General features: G+C 48.9%; 1 protein-coding gene across 7 annotated transcripts in view; it reads right to left on the bottom strand.

The window, feature by feature from the left end:
• The window catches only part of EHMT1 (euchromatic histone lysine methyltransferase 1), a 137,630-nt gene that overhangs the window by 65,551 nt on the left and 52,084 nt on the right, over window positions 1–19,995 (bottom strand). For 5 of the 7 annotated variants that reach the window (XM_088019236.1, XM_088019234.1, XM_088019232.1 and 2 more), the window contains 2 exons: window positions 11,925–11,991; window positions 5,041–5,597 (listed from right to left, as the gene is read on the bottom strand). In XM_088019236.1, the coding sequence (XP_087875362.1) occupies window positions 5,041–5,597; window positions 11,925–11,991 (624 nt within the window). The remainder of the gene's footprint in view (window positions 1–5,040; window positions 5,598–11,924; window positions 11,992–19,995) is intronic. The other 2 variants (XM_088019237.1, XM_088019233.1) reach the window with 1 other exon arrangement.

Here is a 19,995-nt window from a genome sequence, read left to right as displayed (position 1 = left end):
TAACCTGCCCTAGGCACATAGAACACAGTTCACATGTAACTTGTCAACTCTGTAAAATTCTTCAGTCTCTCACAAACATACCAGGTTGTCCCTAAAGAAGTCACTGCTGGAGCAAAGGAGTCAGGTAATGCTCCTTTCTGTCTCCTGCAAAATACCCCCATAGACTGTGTGACCACAATGACTCTCAGCCTCCACCAGCTCTTCTTACAAGAAATGCAAAAGATGATTTTAAAGTATACATAAATGAGGGGCAAAAATTAAACCTGAGGAGGAAACAGTCATGTGAGGCTAATTCTCATTTAGACACAAAATCTTTAAGAGATTATTTCTGAAAATATGAAAGAAAAAAAAAATCAAGAGCTGCTGAACTTGGGTGAAGATTCTAGACTCTGTCAGGGCTCTACCCTCTGACAACAGCAGAAAAGATGAAAGACACATCTACTTCCCATGGAGACAGCAGGCCAGCACCTGACTTCATGGAGGGGCGCCCACTGCTGTGATGGAGCCCTGAGCACCCAGCCAGCCCCTGCCTCCCACACAGAGGGAGGACCTGTGGCACAGGCTGCAGAGAGAGGTGGCCACCATACTGCTCTGGCCCAGGTGCCGGAGGTCTACGGGGTCTGGCCCTTGCTGGCCCTACCCACCACCCCAACCCACCCCGCCGGTGTTCTGTGCATCGGCTCTCCCCTTCTAACAGGCGGCCAGTCCCTGAGCCACCAGCCAGACCCATGTCGGCTCAGTGTGAGCACCACTCTTAGCCCAGCCTACTTCTCTTTCCAGATACTTAATTCCAATGGCAACGAACAAGGGCTTGCACAATTTCGGCATTCAAAACTACCTCTCTAACCAGGCTGAGAGCTCCAAGAACAAGGCCACATCTTTTGTCCAAAACCTAGAGAACACCAGTGGCAGCAGTTATGCATGAAAGCGGACTGGGAGAATGGCGACGGGGATGAAAACGGAGAAGGCTAGGGGCGCCTGGGTGGCTCAGTCGTTAAGCATCTGCCTTCAGCTCGGGTCATGATCCCAGGGTCCTAGGATCAAGCCCCGAGTTGGGCTCCCTGCTCGGCAGGAAGCCTGCTTCTCCCCCTCTCCCACTCCCCCTGCTTGTGTTCCCTCTCTCGCTCTCTCTCTCTGTGTCAAATAAAAATCTTTAAAAAAAGAAGAAAAGAAAAGGGAGAAGGCTGGGGGGCCACCATGCTGAGGCCCAAAGGAGCTTGCACAATTCAACTAGGGAGACAGTCTGCAACACAGGACACAGTAACAAACATTTCAATGCAAGGGGAAAAGGTTCCCTTCCAGAAGCTTCTGCTTTCTCTGCCCAAACAGGGAATGAGTTGCACCCTGTGCTGGTGCTTTCTGACAGGACCAACACTGGGTGAGAAGGAGGCTCCACACTGCCAGGGGATATCGGCAAGAACATGCCTTCATTTTTAAACTCTTACAAACAAAATGGTTTTATTATCATAAGCCTGCAACACTCATTACTGGAATGACTGATTTTAAAACACAATTTTCAATAAAAGAAGGTCTCCCAAGAAAACCAAACAAGACTGAACTGGATTTGGGGAGCAGGGAACTCTAAGGCAGGAGAGGCCAGGTCTGGAGCCGGGGGCTCCATATCAGAGGGGCCCTCGGGGACCCCACTGCCTGGACTTGCCTGGACTTGTCGCTACGTCACTGTGCCCTCCGCCCTCCCGGGGGGCCCCAGGGGCAGATGACGTTCCCAGGTGTGCGGCAGGCAGGGGTGGTCTTCAGGGAACCACTTCTGAAGTCTCAGCACCCTCCTGTCCTCTGTCCTTACAGCTGACTCAAATGGTATGTGTGACAATTAACTGCACATCGTTAACAACTATAATAACTCAGCACACAGCTAACACTTGGATAAGCCTATATGGTCAGAGAAATTTCCTGAAGTTAAATTTCCAATTGCCTTTTTTTCCTCAGAGGAATATGACAGAGTGACAATAAAAGATCCCCAAGGACAAACATGTATTAGAATACAGTCCTGGAAATGAGAACAGAATAAAAGTATAATTTCAAGGAGACAGATGAATAATGTAAAGTTTCTGACTTGCATTTTAAAATTGATAATGGTAAGCCAAAAAATGACAGGCAAAAATAATGATGTTATTCTAAACCTGATGTCTAATACAAAAACTAACTCAAAATAGACCATATATTTATAAAAATAAAAAACTTCATTAAAAATTACAGAAAAATCTTGAGACCCAGGGCCAGGTGGAGAGTTGATAGACATGATGCCAAAAGCACAAGCCATAAAAGAAAGAAACACTGATGACGTGGACTTGGTCAGAATGAGATACCTGTCCTCTAGGAAAGACCCTACTGGGAGGGTGAGGACAAGCCGCAGACCAAGAAAAGTCTGCAAACGGGTCCATGGTGAAGGGCTCATACCCGGAACTCTGAAAGCTCACAAAACAATTAGTTGTGAAATGGGCAAGAGGTATGAAAGACATTTCACGAAAAAGGACATACAGATGGCAAATAAGCACACGAAAAGATGTTCAGCATCACTGGCCATTAGGAGTGTTCAAATTAAAACCATGATGAGGTGTCACAGCTAAAATAAAAACTAGTGGCGATGCTAAATGCCAGCAACGATGTGAGAAACCGAACTGCTCATACCCTGCTTCTGGGAATGCAAAATGTTGGGAATCTGGTTTGGCAGTTACTTATAAAGCTAAATATCCAATTAACATATGACCCTGCAATTATATTCCTGGATATTTAACCCAGGGAAATGAAAATTTCTGTCTAAAGAAAAATCTGAGCAAAGACAAGGGGAGCCTGGGTGGCTCAGTCGTTAAGCGTCTGCCTTCGGCTCAGCTCATGATCCCGGGGTGCTGGGATCTAACCCTGCATTGGGCTTCCTGCTCTGCGGGGAGCCTGCTTCTCCCTCTCCCACTCCCCCTACTTGTGTTCCCTTTCTCACTGTGTCTCTCTCTGTCAAATAAATAAATAAAATCTTTAAAAAAAAAGAGAGAGAGAGAAGAAAAATCTGTATATAAATGTCCAGAGTAACTTTAATATAACAGCCCCAAACTGGAAAACCCCCAAATGCCCTTGAACCTGTGAGCAGTTAAGTTTTGGGACATACACACCACAGAAAAGCCCTCAGCATGAAAAGGAAAGGAGCCACTGACACAATGTGCTCAATCTCACAGGAACAGAGTTGCTCTCAAAGGCCCCACGTTCTTAGAGAACACCTGACGTGACCCGGCTGTGGAGATGGAGAACGGGGCTTGGGGACAGGGTGGGTGGGGATGGAGGGAGGCATTGGGAGCTGTTTGGTGCTAGGTGTTCACAGAAATCTACACTGTGCTCTAGCTGTGTAAAATGTTACCCTAGGGGAGACCGGGTGAAGGATACATGGGGTCTCTCTGTACTATTTGTGCAGCTGCCTGTGAATTCCTAATTATTAAAAAGGTTTTTTCAAGTTGTGCAACGTACACAGGAATACTGCAAACGGTGGAAACCAAGTTAGGGCCGGACAGACCAGGAGGGGCAAGGCCCACACGGTGAGACACGGGAGTCGGGCTGCCGAGCCCTGGCTATCCTAGCGCAGGGATGCCACGGCAGCTCCAGGGGCCCAACAGCATGGGGCGGTCAGCAGTGCAGCCCCACGGTGCACCCTTGGTCCCCACAATCATTGCCGGCAGCTACAGGAAATGCAGTGGAACGCACTGCATTGTCAACCCATCAAAACCACAGAAAGAAAGATGAGCACACCCCTGGGGAGAAACATCAACACAAACTCCCACCTAAGGAAGCAGGAGTCATAGCAGAGACAATAAAAGAATTGTAACTAACGTCTTTTGAAGGATAAAACAAAATGTAACTGAATAAACTAATGAGAGATACTGGGTATGAAAAAAAAATGTCAAAAGTAAAATCATCAATATATAGAATGAGTAGCAAGAATGTAAAGTGCTAAAGAAGAAATCAAAGCACGTCAAGAGCTCCACAGAAAGAAAAACTGCACAAAGCATTTTTCTAGAACTGCGGAAAGACATACATCTCAGATTGACAGGGCCCGTGGGGAAAGGCCTGTTCGTGCAGCCCTGGAAGGTTGCAGAGAGGAAACCGCACATGACCTACTAATGCCACACAGTCAGACTAGCTTTGGTATGCTCACCAGGAATGCCAGGTACAAGAAATCCCCAGGGAACACACCTAACAGACCTAGAACTCATGCCCAGCCAGATCAACAGAGAACTGGGAGGGAAAACACGACTGTGGGGCGCCTGCGGGGCTCCGTCGGTTAAGCATCTGCCTTCGGCTCAGGTCATGATCTCAGGGTCCTGGGATCGAGTCCCACATCAGGAGCCTGCTTCTCTCTCGGCCTGCTGCTCCCCCTGCTTGTGCGCGCTCTCTCTCTCTCCCTGACAAATACACAAATAAAATCTTTAAAAAAAAAAAAAAGACCGTGGACATTCTGAGAAAACGCACCAGGCACAGGCACAGAATGCCTGCCGATGGCCAAAGCCACCTCACCCAGCATGATGCTGGGTTCTCGTGCCTGTTCCCTGCGCCCAGGAGCCTGGCGTGAAAACAGAGGCACGGGCATGTCCTCAATGTGCCCTCGTCCCTTCCTTCTGTCACATCAAGAACCTAGCCAACTTCATGGGCTCCTTATTTCCTGAGAGAGTCAGCACTCAGTCTTCCCAAGCTGCAATGAAAGCCCCCAGGCCCAAAGCAGAAGAGGGGAGGTCTCTGTGCAAGCATCTGATGCATCTTGTCTTAGTGGGCAACAGGCACCTAGAAGCAGCCCAAAGCCCAGAAGTGGGCTGAGAGGGATCATCTGCTTATCGTTCATGCCTGAACTGTCAGCAGCCCCTCCTAATCTTCCCAGGCCCAGAGACAACCACCTGTTGGGTGACCACTGCCATTTACTGGCCTTTCTCCTTCACGCACGGAGTCCATCTGCCGTCACTGTGACAATAGAGAACACACAGACAGGAAGGAAATAGCACGAAACACACAAGAGCCGCCCCGTCCCAACAGGGATCGCATTACCAGGCCCAGGATGGATTTTGGCATGGTCTTCCGTGCCCTGTGAACCTTGACGTCGGCACCAGGGGCCGTGGGCTTCTTGTCCTCTGCGTCTTTACTTGCTTCCCCGAGCTTGGCCGGCGCTGTGGCTGGCGTCTGAGAAAAAGCACTGGGAGTCCTCCCTTTGCCAGAACCTCCAGGAAGGGTTTTCGCAGCATGACCAGGAAGCGAGGAAGCCAAAGTGCTGGTAATCCGCATGGGCTGCTCCTGCAGGGGTGGTTTATTCAAGAAGTACCCATTGCTCCCGATGACAGAAGTCTGTGTGAAGTCATCTGTGTTGATGTGGTTTTGCTTCCCCGTTTCACTGTCTCTTTCTGAAACCCCATTTTCAGCTATCCGGGCTAGTCTGTTGGTACCTTCCTGTGGGCTGACCACTGTGTTCTCCTGAGTGTGCTGTGCTGCAGTCACGTGACCACTAGCCTCGCTCTTTCCACAGGACCCGTTGGCTTCGCTGTCTGCGGCCACAGGGGCCTCTCCTCCCTGCTTCTCTGCTGAGCCTCCATCAGCTGCCATAGAGAGCTCTGTGAACAGAGGAGACGGTATCAGAGGCTGTGGCCCTGCCCTGTCATGACATAACCCACACACAGTTAGCATTCCTTGAGTGGTTTACATAAAACTATCCAAGGAAAAATCATCTCATTTCATGTACAAAGACTTAAGTTCAAACAAATTAAATATAAAATGATGTCTTGGGGCATCTGGCTGGCTCAGTCAGAAAAGCATGCAACTCTTGATCTCAGGGTTGTGGGTTCAAGCCCCATGCTGGGTGCAGAGCTTACTTAAAAGTAATAATTTAAAAATCTAAAAAAAAAAAAAAAAATGAAATGATGTCTTAAGTCATTAACTTTGAAAATCAACTGGTTAAAGTTTGGAGAAGGCCAAACCCTGAACAGGGCAATCCACCCGGAGCTTGGTGTGTCAGCTATCTGTCCATCCTGTGTGTGAGGTACAGCCAGGGCCTGTAGTCCTACCTCGGGGGACACAGTCTAAAACCAGAAGCACAAGATAAAGACTCCCCATTTGTTGAGTAAATTAATTTTTAAAAGATAGCAAGATCTCAAAACCCATTACACAGATTTGCACATCCATCAGGAACAAACACACCACCGTAAAATAAAACTGAGCATGGTTTAAAGACAGAAAGCCAGGCCTCAGAAGTACCCTCACAAGAACAAACGTAAAGAAAATGGGTAATAAACCAAGAAAAAGGGTCATATTTTCAATACATCAGCCAGAAGGCCCATTACAAATACCCGGACTACAAGCCTCTTCTCTACAAAAGCTCGGTCTCTGAGGTCAACTCGACAGACCTTTCCCAGAACCAGTCATAAACAAACGTATTTTATATCAGAAGATCTACAAATAACCTAACGTCACTGAGAGACTAGAGCAGAAAACCCATGATCACACCACTGGATGCACAGAGAGCTTCGGTCAACTTCAAGACTCCACCCATCCCAGTCCCTTTACTGTGACTCCCACAGGAGACCCCGTCATTATATTAACCGTCTGTTCCTCTGCCCTAGAGTGTGAGGTCTGCAAGGACAGAGTTTCGTCTGTTTGTCAGTGTGGAGTCTGCTTAAGTTTCTCTCTCCCCCTCAGCCCCTCCCCCTGCTCGCACGCAGATGCATGCACTCTCGCTCTCTCAAATAAATATATAAATAAAATCTTAAAAAAGAAAGAAAGAATTCAATGTGAGATCAGAAATGCCCCAAACATCTCACACAAAAACAGATGCACCAGCTGGCACAAGAGGGAACACAGAAATGAGAGGCACTGGAGACAAAGGGAAGAACTCTGGCCTCTGCACCAAAACCATCATTTATTTTAAAAATGCAATCAATCAGCAATTAAAACATAAGAGTACAGGGAGACTGCTCACTTCAAACTCAAGCTACAAAACTCAAGGGCATTTTCCTACACTGGCATTAACTTGAAAATATGAGAGGGGAAAAAATACTATTTGCAAAAGCAGGAAAAACTATAAAGAATACAAAATTTTAGACAAGATTACTCAAGGCCTCTATGGAGAAAAAGATTTTAAATGAAAACATGGTCTTAAATGGGATGACAAAAGTATGAAGTGAAGTGTTAAGCTGCCTCTAATTTAATCTGTAAGTTCAGTGATACCCAGTCAAAATTCCATCAGTACATGAGAAACTCCACCACCTTGTTCTAAAACGTAGAGGGACAGATTTTCCCAAACAGCAAAGTAAATCATGGAAAAGAGTAAAGGCACAGGGAGACAGAATCCCTGAATCAGAGAAGGATGCAACAGGCCTCCCCACAGCACCAGCACAAGGGGGCTGGGGTGTCCAGTAGGCACAGTGGGGTCCAGGGCACCGACTGCTGGCTAGAAGGCAGATTTCCCAGGCCACGCCTGGACCTGCTGGTTCTGAATCTCTGAAGCTGGGTTCCACACATCTGGGCCTCACCGAGACCTCTGGAGGCTAATCCACACATCTGCGTCTGGGAAACACTTATCCTAGGTAGTCTGAAAAACTCAAAAGTTAACAAGGGAAAATGTAGAAAACAGATCTGTGGCCTAAAAACAGGGAAATTTTGTTACACACCAAAAGCATAACTTACATGTGCTCAAGTTTCGGCAGCACATATACTAAAAAAAGCATAACTTATAACAGAAACAAGGAAAGATAAATGTGATTACACAGTGTGATGTAACAAGATACAGGTATGTGGTCTCTGCCCGTGGCTCCTGACAGCTCCTGAGGTGACTCTGGATGGGGCTGGTCACCAGAAAAGACGAAGCCACAGTCAGAAGCTGGGCCCTTTCAGCCCTACCCCCATCCTCCAGAGAGGGGAGGGGCTGCAGACTGAATTAGTAATCCATCACGCCTACGTGATGATGCCGCCACAGAAATCCCTACACTACGGGGTTCAGAGAGCTTCCAGGTGGGTGAACACACCCACATGGGGAGGGTGGTGCACCCAGAGAGGGCACAGAGGCTCCGTGACCTTCCCCCCCCATACCCGGCCCTATGCATCACTTCCACTGGGCTCTTCCTGACTCATGCCCTTTATAACACACCAGTGACAGAGCATACATGTTTCCCAGAGTTCTGCGAACTCGAGGAAGGGGTTGTGGGAACCTCCAACTCATAGCCAGTTCCTTGTGCAGCAAGTTGTGTGCACCCTGGGGACCCTCTCCTTGGGGCTGGCGTCTGAAGTGGGGGGAGTCTGGTGGGACCGAGCCCCTAACCTGTGGGGTCAAAACTGAGTTGGCTTGCAGGCTGCCCAGCAGGTGTCGCAGAGAGCCGGAGGCATGCCGGGCGTGGGAAAGCCCACCCCGTGGGGTCGGGCTGCTGTGAGAGGCTGGGTACAGAAGGGAGCGGCACTCTTCCTCTCAGAGGCGCGAACGGTGGCTGTCTACCGTTGCTACTAATATCCATTATTCTGAAGGTTCTGGCCAGAGCATCAAGCAAAAGCAAGAAAAAGTAACAAAGGGCATTCAGGTCAGAAAGAAGCAGCAAAATGTATTTGTAACCGATGTGATCCTGGGTAGAAAATCCATAGTAATCTACAAACTGCGGGAACCAATGACTGAGTTTTGAAAGACTGATTATAGAAATGAACCTATAAAAATTAACTCAAAATGGAGAAAAAAACAAAAATGTAAAATGTAAAACTATGAAACTTCAAGGAAAAAAAAACTGAAAAAATCTTCAGGATCTAGGGCTAGGCAAGGCGTATCATCCTGGACACCAAAGCACAATCCCTAAAAGGCAAAGTGATAAATTGGACTTCATCAAGATTAAAAACTCCTCAAACTTTAAACAGCAAATCTCACCAGCACGGAGATCCCACCTGACACCCACTGATGGGTGTAATTAAAAACTCGGGGGTGCCTGGGTGGCTCAGTCGGTTAAGCGACCGCCTTCGGCTCAGGTCATGATCCTGGAGTCCTGGGATCGAGTCCCGCGTCGGGCTCCCTGCTCGGCAGGGAGTCTGCTTCTCCCTCTGACCCTCCTCCCTCTCTCATGCTCTCTCTCATTCTCTCCCTCTCTCAATAAATAAATAAAAATCTTTAAAAATTAAAAAAAATTAAAAAAAAAACCTCAGACCAGGACAGGATGTCACTGCCACACACCATGGCTGTGATGTCAAGTGGTGCCGTGGCTTCAGAAAACAGTCTGGCGGTTTCCTACAAGACTAAACATACAGGGCGCCTGGGGGACTCAGTCGGTGAAGTGTCTCCCTTCGGCTCAGGTCATGATCTTGGGGGGGTCCTGGGATCAAGCCCCGCATCGGGCTCCCTGCTCAGCGGGGGGCCTGCTGCTCCCTCTGCCTCTGCCCCTCCCCCCAGCTCGTGCACATCAGCGCGTGCTCTCTCAAATAAATCAATCTTAAAAAAAAAATAGAAACTTCTGTGCTTCAAAGGATGCTGTCGAACAAGTGAAAAGACAAGCCACAGAACGGGAGAAAATATTTGCAAGCCACATATCTGATAAGGAACTTGTATTTAGAATACATCAAGAACTCTGACAATTCAACAAATCAATAACCAATTTAAAAAACAGGAAAAGGATCCAAACTGACACATCTCCAAAAAGATACAAAGGGCTAATAGGCACATGAAAAGATGTTCAACATCACTAATCATCTGGAAAATGCACATCAAAACCACAATGGGACACCACTTTGTACCCACCAGGATGGCTATCATGAAAACGACAGGTAGCAACAAGTGTTGGCAGGAAGTGGAGAAAATGGACCCCTCCCACATTGCTGGTGGGAGTGTAAAATGTGCAGTCTAACGGTTCCTCAAAAGGAGGAGTCAAGGCCTTGGTTCAGGGGCAGTGTATGAGAGAGGAAAATGGGCACCTGGCATTATTTATCCACAACTTCTATTAGAAAAGGCTGGGGGCGGGGGGTGGGGAGGAGGCAGGGAAGGAAGAAGAGCTGGAGACCATGGGTGCCCATGGAAGAGAATACCTCAAGGAGTGGAGGGAAGCACAGCACCAGGAAGAAACCCTGAGGCTGGTCTTCTTCCCAAGAACGAAGGTGTGGGCAGACCAGCGTGGGGGCAGCTCTGGGATGTGGCAAGTCCCACGGCTGGCCAGGGGGCGTAGCACGAGGGAGCTGGCAGGCTGGGTGAAGTACCCAGAGGCCCTGCAGTCCACCAGGAAAGTGCCTGGCTGGGTCAGACCTGAGCTGGGGTCCCTCCAGAGAGCAGGATTCTCAACAGGGAGAGAGGAGGGTTTAGAAATAGTCCTAGGAAGCAAAGCAGGCACCGCCCAGTCTCTAGACCCAGCCTGCTCCCAAGAGTCCCCAGAATTCTACTAGAATTGGAGCATTTCTACTACAAACATGTGTTTATGAACCAAGTCATGCACTTACAAGGGCAGCCCTGCCCTATGGCCTGGACCGCTGGGGTGCCTGCGCTCCACCTTCACCCACAGTGGCCCCTGGACGTGTACATGGTGGTCACGGGAAAAGGTGGCTATGTGGGTGTGAAAAGGTATCACAGCAGCTCCTGGACCGCCTGGGAAGCAGACAGGGCTGCAGCAATGCATGCTGGGTGGCCCCACTACAGCTCGGGAAAGGCAAAGACGAGCAACCACCAGCATGGGCTGCAAGGCGGCCTTCTTCCACCAGGCCATGCCGGGTTGCATCCAGGGCACTCAGAGGCTGACACCCACAAGACACACAGGTCCGTGCTGGGACACTGCAGGCCGACCTGCAGGGCCTGGTGAGACGAGCCCATCGGAGCACAGTCCTCATCTCTCCTGCTGATGAGCACGTGGTGGTCTCAGTAGCCTCGGCCAGCGCTACCTGCACACGACCAGGGGTCTAGCTGCCAGTCTGACAGCCTGGGTGACCTGAACCCAGCAGTGCACCCTGTCTCAGCTCCCCCTCTTTAGAAGAGAGACAGAACCACACATCATTGGGCTGGGATGCAGCCAGAACACCCAAAGTGCTTGGAGCAGCGCCCAACGTCAGTGAGGAGGACAGTGCCATGATCTCGGGCAGGTTCCTCCTGCGCTAACCTTACGGGCAGCTGGGAGGATGACGGGATGATATGTTGCTCATCCGCTCAGCTCCAGCGGCCACGCGGCAGTGCAGGGCTGCTCGCTCATCTCCCCTGACAGACACAGCCAAGCGAAATCCAGTGTCTGCACCACTCCTGAGCCATCAGCCTCATGGTGTCCAGTCACGATGCGGCTCTCCAAAATGAACTTCTCAGCAGCCCCCACGTAGCTCGTGTGACACAGTGGGACTCACCTGTCACGGTGTGTTCCACAGCCCTAACCAACAGAGTAGAGTGCCTCCCACTACAGCTCCTCACAGGGCTTGCCCTCTCCAGCCTCCCTGCACCTCCTGGCAAATCTGCTGTTTTCCCAGCCTCTGGTTTTACCTTGTCCAAAATGTCATACAAATGGAGTCACAAAGCACATGGCCTGTGGGTCCGGCCTCCTTCACTTAGCAAAACAGGCTCAGTATCACCTGTGTTGCTGTGAGAATGAAGCTGTTCCTTCTCCTGGTTTGCTGAGCGCCGCCCACCATATGCGCCACAGGTTGTGGTTTCAGCTTTGAGTGATAAGAATAAAGCTGCCATAAACATCCACGTGGCCCTTGTCACTCTTGAGTTTTCTGGGTGCACTTAAGACAAGGATCTACAAGGTGTTTGCTTTTCACTTTTTGGTAAAGGTTCCCTTCTCTAGCAGATCTTGTGTGTGTGCCATTGTGTCCATCTGGGAATGGGAGATGGGAAGCCATACAGCAACCCAGGTGAGAGCAAACAAGTCAGGAGCCGGGGATGGGTGAGGATATGCCAGAGCGACAGGTGTTCTGGCCACTTCTCCTGCAGGAGCAAACTGCACCCTTACCTTCCCTCAGCAGCTCTGTTTTCACGCAGCAGTCCTGCTTCGTCTCCCCCTTCGCCGGAACTGCCTGCTAAAGAAGAAACAGCCATCAGCCTCGATTCACCTGCAGGCAGACCAAGCAATTCACCATGATTTCTCTAGATGGACGTTGTATCTGGATCCAGACAAAAACTCACTACCAGATGAGTGGACAGCTAGGGGATATTCAAGCCGACAGATAACAGTCACCTCCAGGAGGAGGAATGGCATTCAGAAACCAGCCCAAGAAAACTTCTAACTTATCTGTATTTTTGGAGACAGTTTTTTAATAATAAGAATGTGTTCATGCATTACTTACATAATTAGAAATCTCAAATGTTTTGGTTGTTATAGGAATGCTACAAATTATATCAAAGTGCATTCTGCTGCTGACAAGAATTCATCTAAGTATTTCAAATGTCTAACAACCTACAAAAAACTGCAGAAAGGGATAAACCAAGAAAATTCAATAAAAATGTGAATCATTAAATATTTGCTCTACTACATGGAGGCATGAATTACAAAAGGTCTCTTGGATTGCTTTTTAAAGCTTCTTGCCTTTTGGAGGTTTAGAGTCTGGAGAAGCAAATGTAAACACACGAAACATTTCTGACTGGGTCCCTCCAGGGGTAGCGGCAGCCACCACGAGTCCATGGATAAGGAAAAGGGGGGAGATGCAGACCCTCTAGGCTCCCCACTTAAGAGTTCCGGAATCTAAGGGCACAACTCCCATAACACCTGTCTAACATCTCGAATGCATTCTCCAAAAGACACCACAACACATTCTCAGAACATTCCTACAGAACCCACAGAATCATCTACCTGCTGATTTCACTGAACGCCAAGTGTAAGGTCCAAGAGCAGTGGCAGTGCCCTACCCTGTCGCCCTGGACCACCAAACCACCTCAAGGTCGCACAGCAGCCTCCAGTCCCATGAAGCCCCTCCTTCCTCAGTGCTTCCAGACTGCTCCCGCCTGTAGCTCCTAGACGGACCTGACTTCATCTCCCCAGGTACACAGGACAAGAGAGGGCATGAGCATGGCCCAGCTCCTCCTGTGGCCCTCCCACCTTTCCCTAGAGCGTCACATGTGGCCCCACTGGTGGTTGTCAAAGTGAATCCCCTTTCAAAGGCGGACCCCCTTCTGTAATCCCTCTCTTAGCCACTCCTGCCACAGGAAGCCAGAATTCACAGTGCCAGGCACCAAGGAAAAATCCAGGGGCTCAGAGACTTCCTCCCAGAAGATGGGGAATATTTCCTTGCAGGGATCAGACTTGGCTGCGTCCCTTCTCAAACCCCAGGGTCTTCCCAGCTCACTAAGGAGAAACAAGTGTTCACTGTTGGCAGAAAGCCACAGAGCCCAGCTTCTGCTCCCCCTTCCACACTTTGACCCCAGCCTCCAGCCCCTGGACCCTGTGGCCTCTCAAGAAGCCAATCACCTTATCAGACAGCCTCTCCTGGACCCTGCCTTGTTGCCCCCTTGGTTCCCCCAACCATCAGACACCACCCAGCCTGTCTGTCCACCCCACCAACACGCAAACTCTGGGTTCCACAGGAGAGGCCTGTCCTGTTCTCTGACATAGCCCCAACGCGTCGGCAATGAGCGGCATGCAGACGGAACTGATGAGCATGTGGTAACAGAATTACTGGGGCCTTTCTAAGAGGACCCAGCAAGAAAGGCCACTGGGTCCACTTCCATGTCCGCTTCCCGCACAGCTATACGCCTGGGTGGATTCTCTGCAGCAGCCGAGACGCACAGCCAGTATCTGCTGCGTTCCTGGATGCAGTGAGGATGCAGGAGGGTGAGTGGGAGCAGAGCAGGGCACTGCCAGTGTGCACGCCTAGAGGTCCAAAGGCCCAGAGGCTGAGCCCACGTGAGCTCAGCCCACGACCAGAGTGGGAAGAACAAAACCCTCACAAATTCAGATGCTCTCTGTGCCCTGAGCCTATGTGTACTAGCAAGAAGGAACATGGTCTTCATCACCATTTCAAAAGGGCTAAAAACCTACAAAATCAACACCAGACCAAGAGAGGGTTGAAGACAGAATACGAAGCCCAAACCAGTAACAAAATCCTGTACTGGCAACAGCAGAACCAAGCAAAACTTCTGCACAGACTTCAAGTCCCGCCACTCTCCAGCTCAGGGTGGAGGCTGTGGAAATCCTGACAGTACAAGGTGGGTGGGTAGATGGCCTGAGTCTAACAGCAGGATGAGGGTGGGGATACTGGGTTTCGATCTAGGAACATGGTAGGGAGGAAGGAAGCTGACACCAGTATGCACAGGTGAAGCTCTGGGCACTGCAAGGGCCCAGAAGCAAGGACACCCCAGCAGCAACCAGCACACCATGCACAGAATGTGGGTTCCTCTTTACCATTCCCCACCAAGAGAACTGAGGCTCCTGGAAGACAGGACCAGTTCCAGGGAGGGAGCGAGGAAAATTCAAGACTCTCAGACTCCTAGAGCACCAGGTGCCACATCGCACAGTTGTCCACCGTCGTTATCTCCAGCCCTGAGATTTCCCCACCAGCTGAGTAGAAGCTTTTTGTCCATCTCCAGCTTCAGATGGCTACACCTGGGCTGGCACAAACACAGCCTGGGTGCAGGGCGGATGCAGATCCGAGGTCACCAAGTAACCGCTACTGAGACAGCTTCACAGAGCTTCCCTACACAAGTTTCCACCTTTAATCAACTATCAATGTTTAAAAGTAAGAGAGTTTAGGGGCGCCTGGTGGCTCAGCTGGTTGAGCGTCCGGCTCTTGGTTTCGGTTCAGGTCATGATCTCCAGGTCCAGAAACTGAGCCCTGGGGTCAGGAGTTTGAGCTGGGCTGGCTCCGTGCTCAGCAGGGAGTCTGCTTCCCCTCCCCCCCATGCATTTTCTCTCTCTCTGAAATAAATAAATCTTTAAAAAAAATTAAAAGTAGGAGAGTTTACAAAGAATCTGGGTTTACAGAGTGTGGAGAAATGAGAAGCTGTGGCAACACTGGCAGAGCCCAAGGATGGGCTCTTGGACTCCCCATAGAGCTAAGCCTTTGATACCCCTGCAGGTGGACCCAGGAAAACCCTCTCCTGCCCTGGCCTGCCTCACCTGCCCCCATTGTCTGCCTGCCCTCTAAGCTTATCAGCAGCACCTGACTTGACCCAGGGTCTGGTCTTGGCCATCCATCTCAGCAAGGTGGGCAGAGGGCCACGGCCTCTAACCCCCGTGCTCCCCTGACCTCCCACAGTCAATTCAGGGCCAGGTCCAGAGTGCTCAGGCCTTGCCCCATCTCCCAGCCCATCGCAGCTGCATCCCAACCACCTCTAGCTTGCGCCCACTCTCAAATAATTCTCTGCGGTCCCAAAACCCTTCCACAGGTCCAAGAGGTCAAAGCTATCTTCATTACTAGGACGCCACTTGCCTGTTTCACTGTGCTTCTTTGGGCACCTTAGCAGGAGTCAAGATGGTGGCACCAAATGAAACTTCTAAGTGACTGAATTCTTCGATGCTATGCACTCAGGGAGGTAAAGCCAACTTCACCTGAGAACGCCCTTGGTGAAGCAGTGAGATTAGCCATCTCCCCATCGGCCTTCTCATGAAGGCAGCGGCAGAAAGGTAAGCAAGCAGCAATCCAGGGCTGCTGACCACTCAGGAAAGGCTCGGGGCAGGGGCTGGGCTGTGTCACTCACTGGGCATCTGCATTTGGAAGAACTGGCAAGATCTAGGGCTACACAGACTGGGCATATGCCAAACATTTTCTCAAAATAAACACAGTGAGCCTGCGACCTAAAAGAAAACCAACGGTATGTGCTGCCAATGTAAAATTCTGGTTTCTGATTGGAAATGAGAATTTTGGTAAATGTGTGTCTGCCTCCATGAGCTTGACAGCTGCCCAACACTTAAATATACTTTTGATGACAGAGGAAATGTTATTAAGAGAATATGATTTTTTGATATTGGATAATGAAATGCGTCAACATTTGGAAGATCTCCGTAACTCAGTAAGCCAGTGTTTCCCAAATGAGCAGTACCTAATCTTTAAAACCACACATGGGCAGAAGGTGCGTTAAGATGCAAGGCAGACCGTGGGCTTAAACCTCACAGGGAAGGAAGGCCATTGATGCTGCTTTGCCCTGTCAGGTTCTGGCACACTATACCAAGCAAAACATCCGGAATTATCTAAAAGGCTCAAAATACACATGCCTATGTGAGGCCAGATTTTCTTCATGTATTGCAACCAAACGACACATCCCCTCAGTCAGAAGCCACACATGAAAGAGATATACCAACCTGTAAAGCCATGCCACTCTTCTGAGGTGGTTGTTTTAGAAAATAGTTATTTTTCATAGAAATTATTTACCTTAACATGTAAACAACATGTTACATGTTTGCTTTTGTTATTTTTAAGAAAGTATGGGGTTTTTTTTAAGCTGCAGTTCTAATTTCTTTTTTGGTAAATACCAGTAGATAGACCCCACATAAACAAGAGCCCTTGAGGGTCCTAAATAGCTTTTAAGAGTGTCACTTGGCCTTGAAGCCAATGTCCCACACCAAGGACACCAAGCCTCCCATATCAGGGGCCTGCTAAGCAAAAACACCTCCAGACCCCTGGGCTCTCACTGTCCCGAGACGCACCCAGGACCAGCACAGCACAGCAGGCCTCCCCAGAACACTCACGAATGCACCTACAAACTACCTGTCTCCTGTCCCCACTGTCAGCCACATGTCCCTGCCATGAAATTAAGTTTCATGACGTCTTCTCCCAAAAAACTCTGTTTTAAGATCATTATGTAACACACTTTCAAATAATACCAGAAATATCCACTATTTTGTTCTGGATCTATTCGATTGCATTCAGGCATCTTCTGACAAGCACTAACCAACATGTCAGGCCGTGGACAAGCCTAAGAGCCAAGGACAAAACATCAACATCTCTGCCTGATTTGTACGTCTTACTTTTAAAACCCAGCATCCTCCTTGCTCATTCAGTGACCACTGATGATGGCACAGGACAGGGGAAGAAGGAAAGGGGAGCATGGAGGAAGAGGAGAAGACCCCCAGGGGTGGGGTCTGGCCCTGAACCCTCTTCTACTCCCCACCCTTCACCTCCCCAAGGCTGCCTGGGGACCTGCAGTGAAACCAGAGCTAGGGTCTGGGCCTCAGAACTGCTAGCGCTAACAGTTCCTTCACTCGCCTATCCAGGCTCACATTATAATAAATTCCCAATTAGAACAGTGCTGTGATGGTCACAGGCCGAAACGCCACTGTGGGCAGGGGAAGGCATCGTACAGTCTATCCAGTATATGATCAGAATGGATTATAAACAACAGCAACAGAGCAAGTCTTCCTGGAAAAGCAGAACAGAATAATGGAGTCCACCTGGCATGCATTTGATGTGCTGGAGTTAGATCTGACCTTCCAGAAAATGATATTCTGCTCTTTTGAATGTCCACCTAATACACTGAAGCATGGATGTGGATGTAAAGGAAAACTGTCTAGACTGTGAAATTTTTTCCTTAAATGCAAGTTGGTAGATTACAATACACACAAAAATCTAGGGGAAAAATGTGTCCCAGGGGGTGAAGCAGAACCTGACCCTATGCTGGACTTACTAGGCCAAATGCACATCCAGCAACCAGGGCAACTGGCACTGCAAGCTGCCCAAGCTATGGATGTCCGGTTACATTTGAAGTTCAGGTATATGACAAATCGTGTTTTTAGTGTAAGCATGTTTACCTGAACTTCAAATGTACCTGGGCATCCTGTAGTTTTTCTTTGCTGAATTTAGCAACCCTGAACTAAGTCCATGAGAGTCAGCAAAAGACAGAAGGAGTCTAGGTTTCTATAATTCTCAAGTGGCAATGTTGACTTTTTTTTTTTTTTTTGAGAGAGAGAGAGAGAGCATGAGTGGTGGGAGGTGCGGGGGCAGAGGGAGAGGGAGAGAGAATCTTAAAAGCAGGCTCCATGCTCAGCACAGAGCCCAGTGCAGGGCTCAATCGCACGACCCTGAGATCATGACCTGAGCTGAAATCAATAGCAGGACACTTAACTGACTGAGCCACCCAGGAGGCCCATTTTTTAAAATATTGTTCTTTATTTATTTCGCTGACATTTTTAAAAGGCAGTATTCTCTGCCCTTTGAAATCCTATTCCTAAGAAAAAAAGAATTATTAATGAAACAATTTCTTCAATAAGAGAACAGAACACAGAAGAAAACAAAATATGGAGAAAAAACCCAAAGACATTACAAAGTCTCATTCCAGGGCCTTCAGATACCCTCACCAATTTAACTAATTATTTTTTTAAGTCAACAAGAACAAGAGACCTGGGGGAAGGGGAAATGCCAAGAGATGTAAAGACCACAAAAGTGGCGTCTATTCTTCAGGTGAGCCCTGGCAAGTGGCCGTGTTGGTTCTGGTCACGTCACAGCCTCCTCTTAGCAACATAGGACAGAGGACGGCCCTGGCATTTTTACCCCACATGGGGATATGTGTGGACACAATCTAGGTTTCAGCTAGGTTTTCTTGATGATTAAAAGAAAACAACCTTTCCCAAGTCTGTACAGCACCATCACTGTGTGTGGTATGTCCCTACTTTTCAATGTCATCATAGGGGCGCCTGGGGGGCTCAGTTGCTGAAGCCTCTGCCTTCGGCTCGGGTCATCATCTCAGGGTCCTGGGATCGGATCAAGGCCCGCGTCGGGCTCCCTGCTCAGCGGGGAGTCTGCATCTCCCTCTGCCTCTGCCCCTCACCCCCCACCCCAACTGGTGCTCTCTCTCCCTCTCTCAAATAAGTAAAATCTTTTTAAAAAATTGTTTTAATGTAATCATAAAATAAACCCGTACCAATCATTTACAACTTAACACAATCTGTAGGTAAAATAAAGGCCACACCTCTGTGACACATTAAATTGAATGCATTTTCTTCTCAGGACAGACAAGGACCTCTGCTCTGCCACACAGAAAGGCACTGCTTTACGTACACAGGGAGTGTTTCTCCTTTGTCAGTGGACATGAAATGACCACATCAAATGTAATTCTTCATAATACAGTTAACTTCAATTTTACTATATTTGATTTCAGATACTTTTTAAAAAAAGTTTCTGCTACTCATACAGTATAAATTATGAAGGGTAAGATTCTGTGTAGAACCTTCATTACTGCGACACATGATGTGTATCTGTCTACGTCCACCCCCACCGGCCCCGTGAACCTCCTCATCAGCACCTGGGAGGCCTGGAGCCTTCCCACACAGGTGAAGAGCCTCGGGCACAAGGTTAGGAGTGTGCCCGAGGACATGCAGCACACTCTGCACACGAGGTTCCAAACCCAATTTCCTGAGGCTCAGCATCCCAGGTGCCTGCCCCATCAGTTTCTACCACACTGCTGATTTTTTTTTTCCTTTTTTTAAAAAATAAACAATGGCTGGTGGGGAAGATCACGGAAAGTCTGACATTATTCCCTAGAAGATTCCTAAAATTCAAAGACAAATAGGGCTGGATAAATTTTTGGATAATCTGTATTAAAATTATTCAAAGACAAGCCCGTAAGACTAAATAATGTTATTAATTTAAACTCTAAAGACATGGCAGAGAGACTCATGCCACACTGTATGAGCTCTACACAGGGAGTGGCCTTTGGCTCACGTGAAGGAAAGCCTCCACTGCTCCATGGCAGCCTGTGAACCCTGGAGGTCTGGACGAGGGCCAAGCCCCCAGTACCAGTCCAGGCTCAGCCCACCTCATCCATGGCCAGTTACCTCTCCACAGGGACAAGCTAGGGGCCACAATAATGATAATTCTGGGCGAACCCCTCCTAAGTGTCCATTATTTCTGTACCACGTCTCTGCATGGCCAGCAGGAGGTAGCGGTTAACCCCAGACAGTGCGAGCTTGGCAGGCACCCTCCCACCTGGATCAGGCCCATTTACTCAGGTGGGACCACAAGAAGCACAGAGCAGTCTGAAAGGAAAGCTTATGAGGGAGCAAAGAGAATCATCTATCTCAGGGCTCTTTGGCTCACTTTTCCAGAAAGCTGTTCTTTCAGGAGACCTGAATTACTAAAGCCCAATTGTTAATCTGG

This window comes from Eumetopias jubatus, unplaced genomic scaffold, assembly GCF_037043125.1.
Source record: "Eumetopias jubatus isolate StellerSeaLion01/CBP00866 unplaced genomic scaffold, mEumJub1_p1.0 scaffold_15, whole genome shotgun sequence".
NCBI classification, from domain to species: Eukaryota; Metazoa; Chordata; class Mammalia; order Carnivora; family Otariidae; genus Eumetopias; species Eumetopias jubatus.
This window is presented reverse-complemented; position numbering and strand designations above follow the sequence as displayed.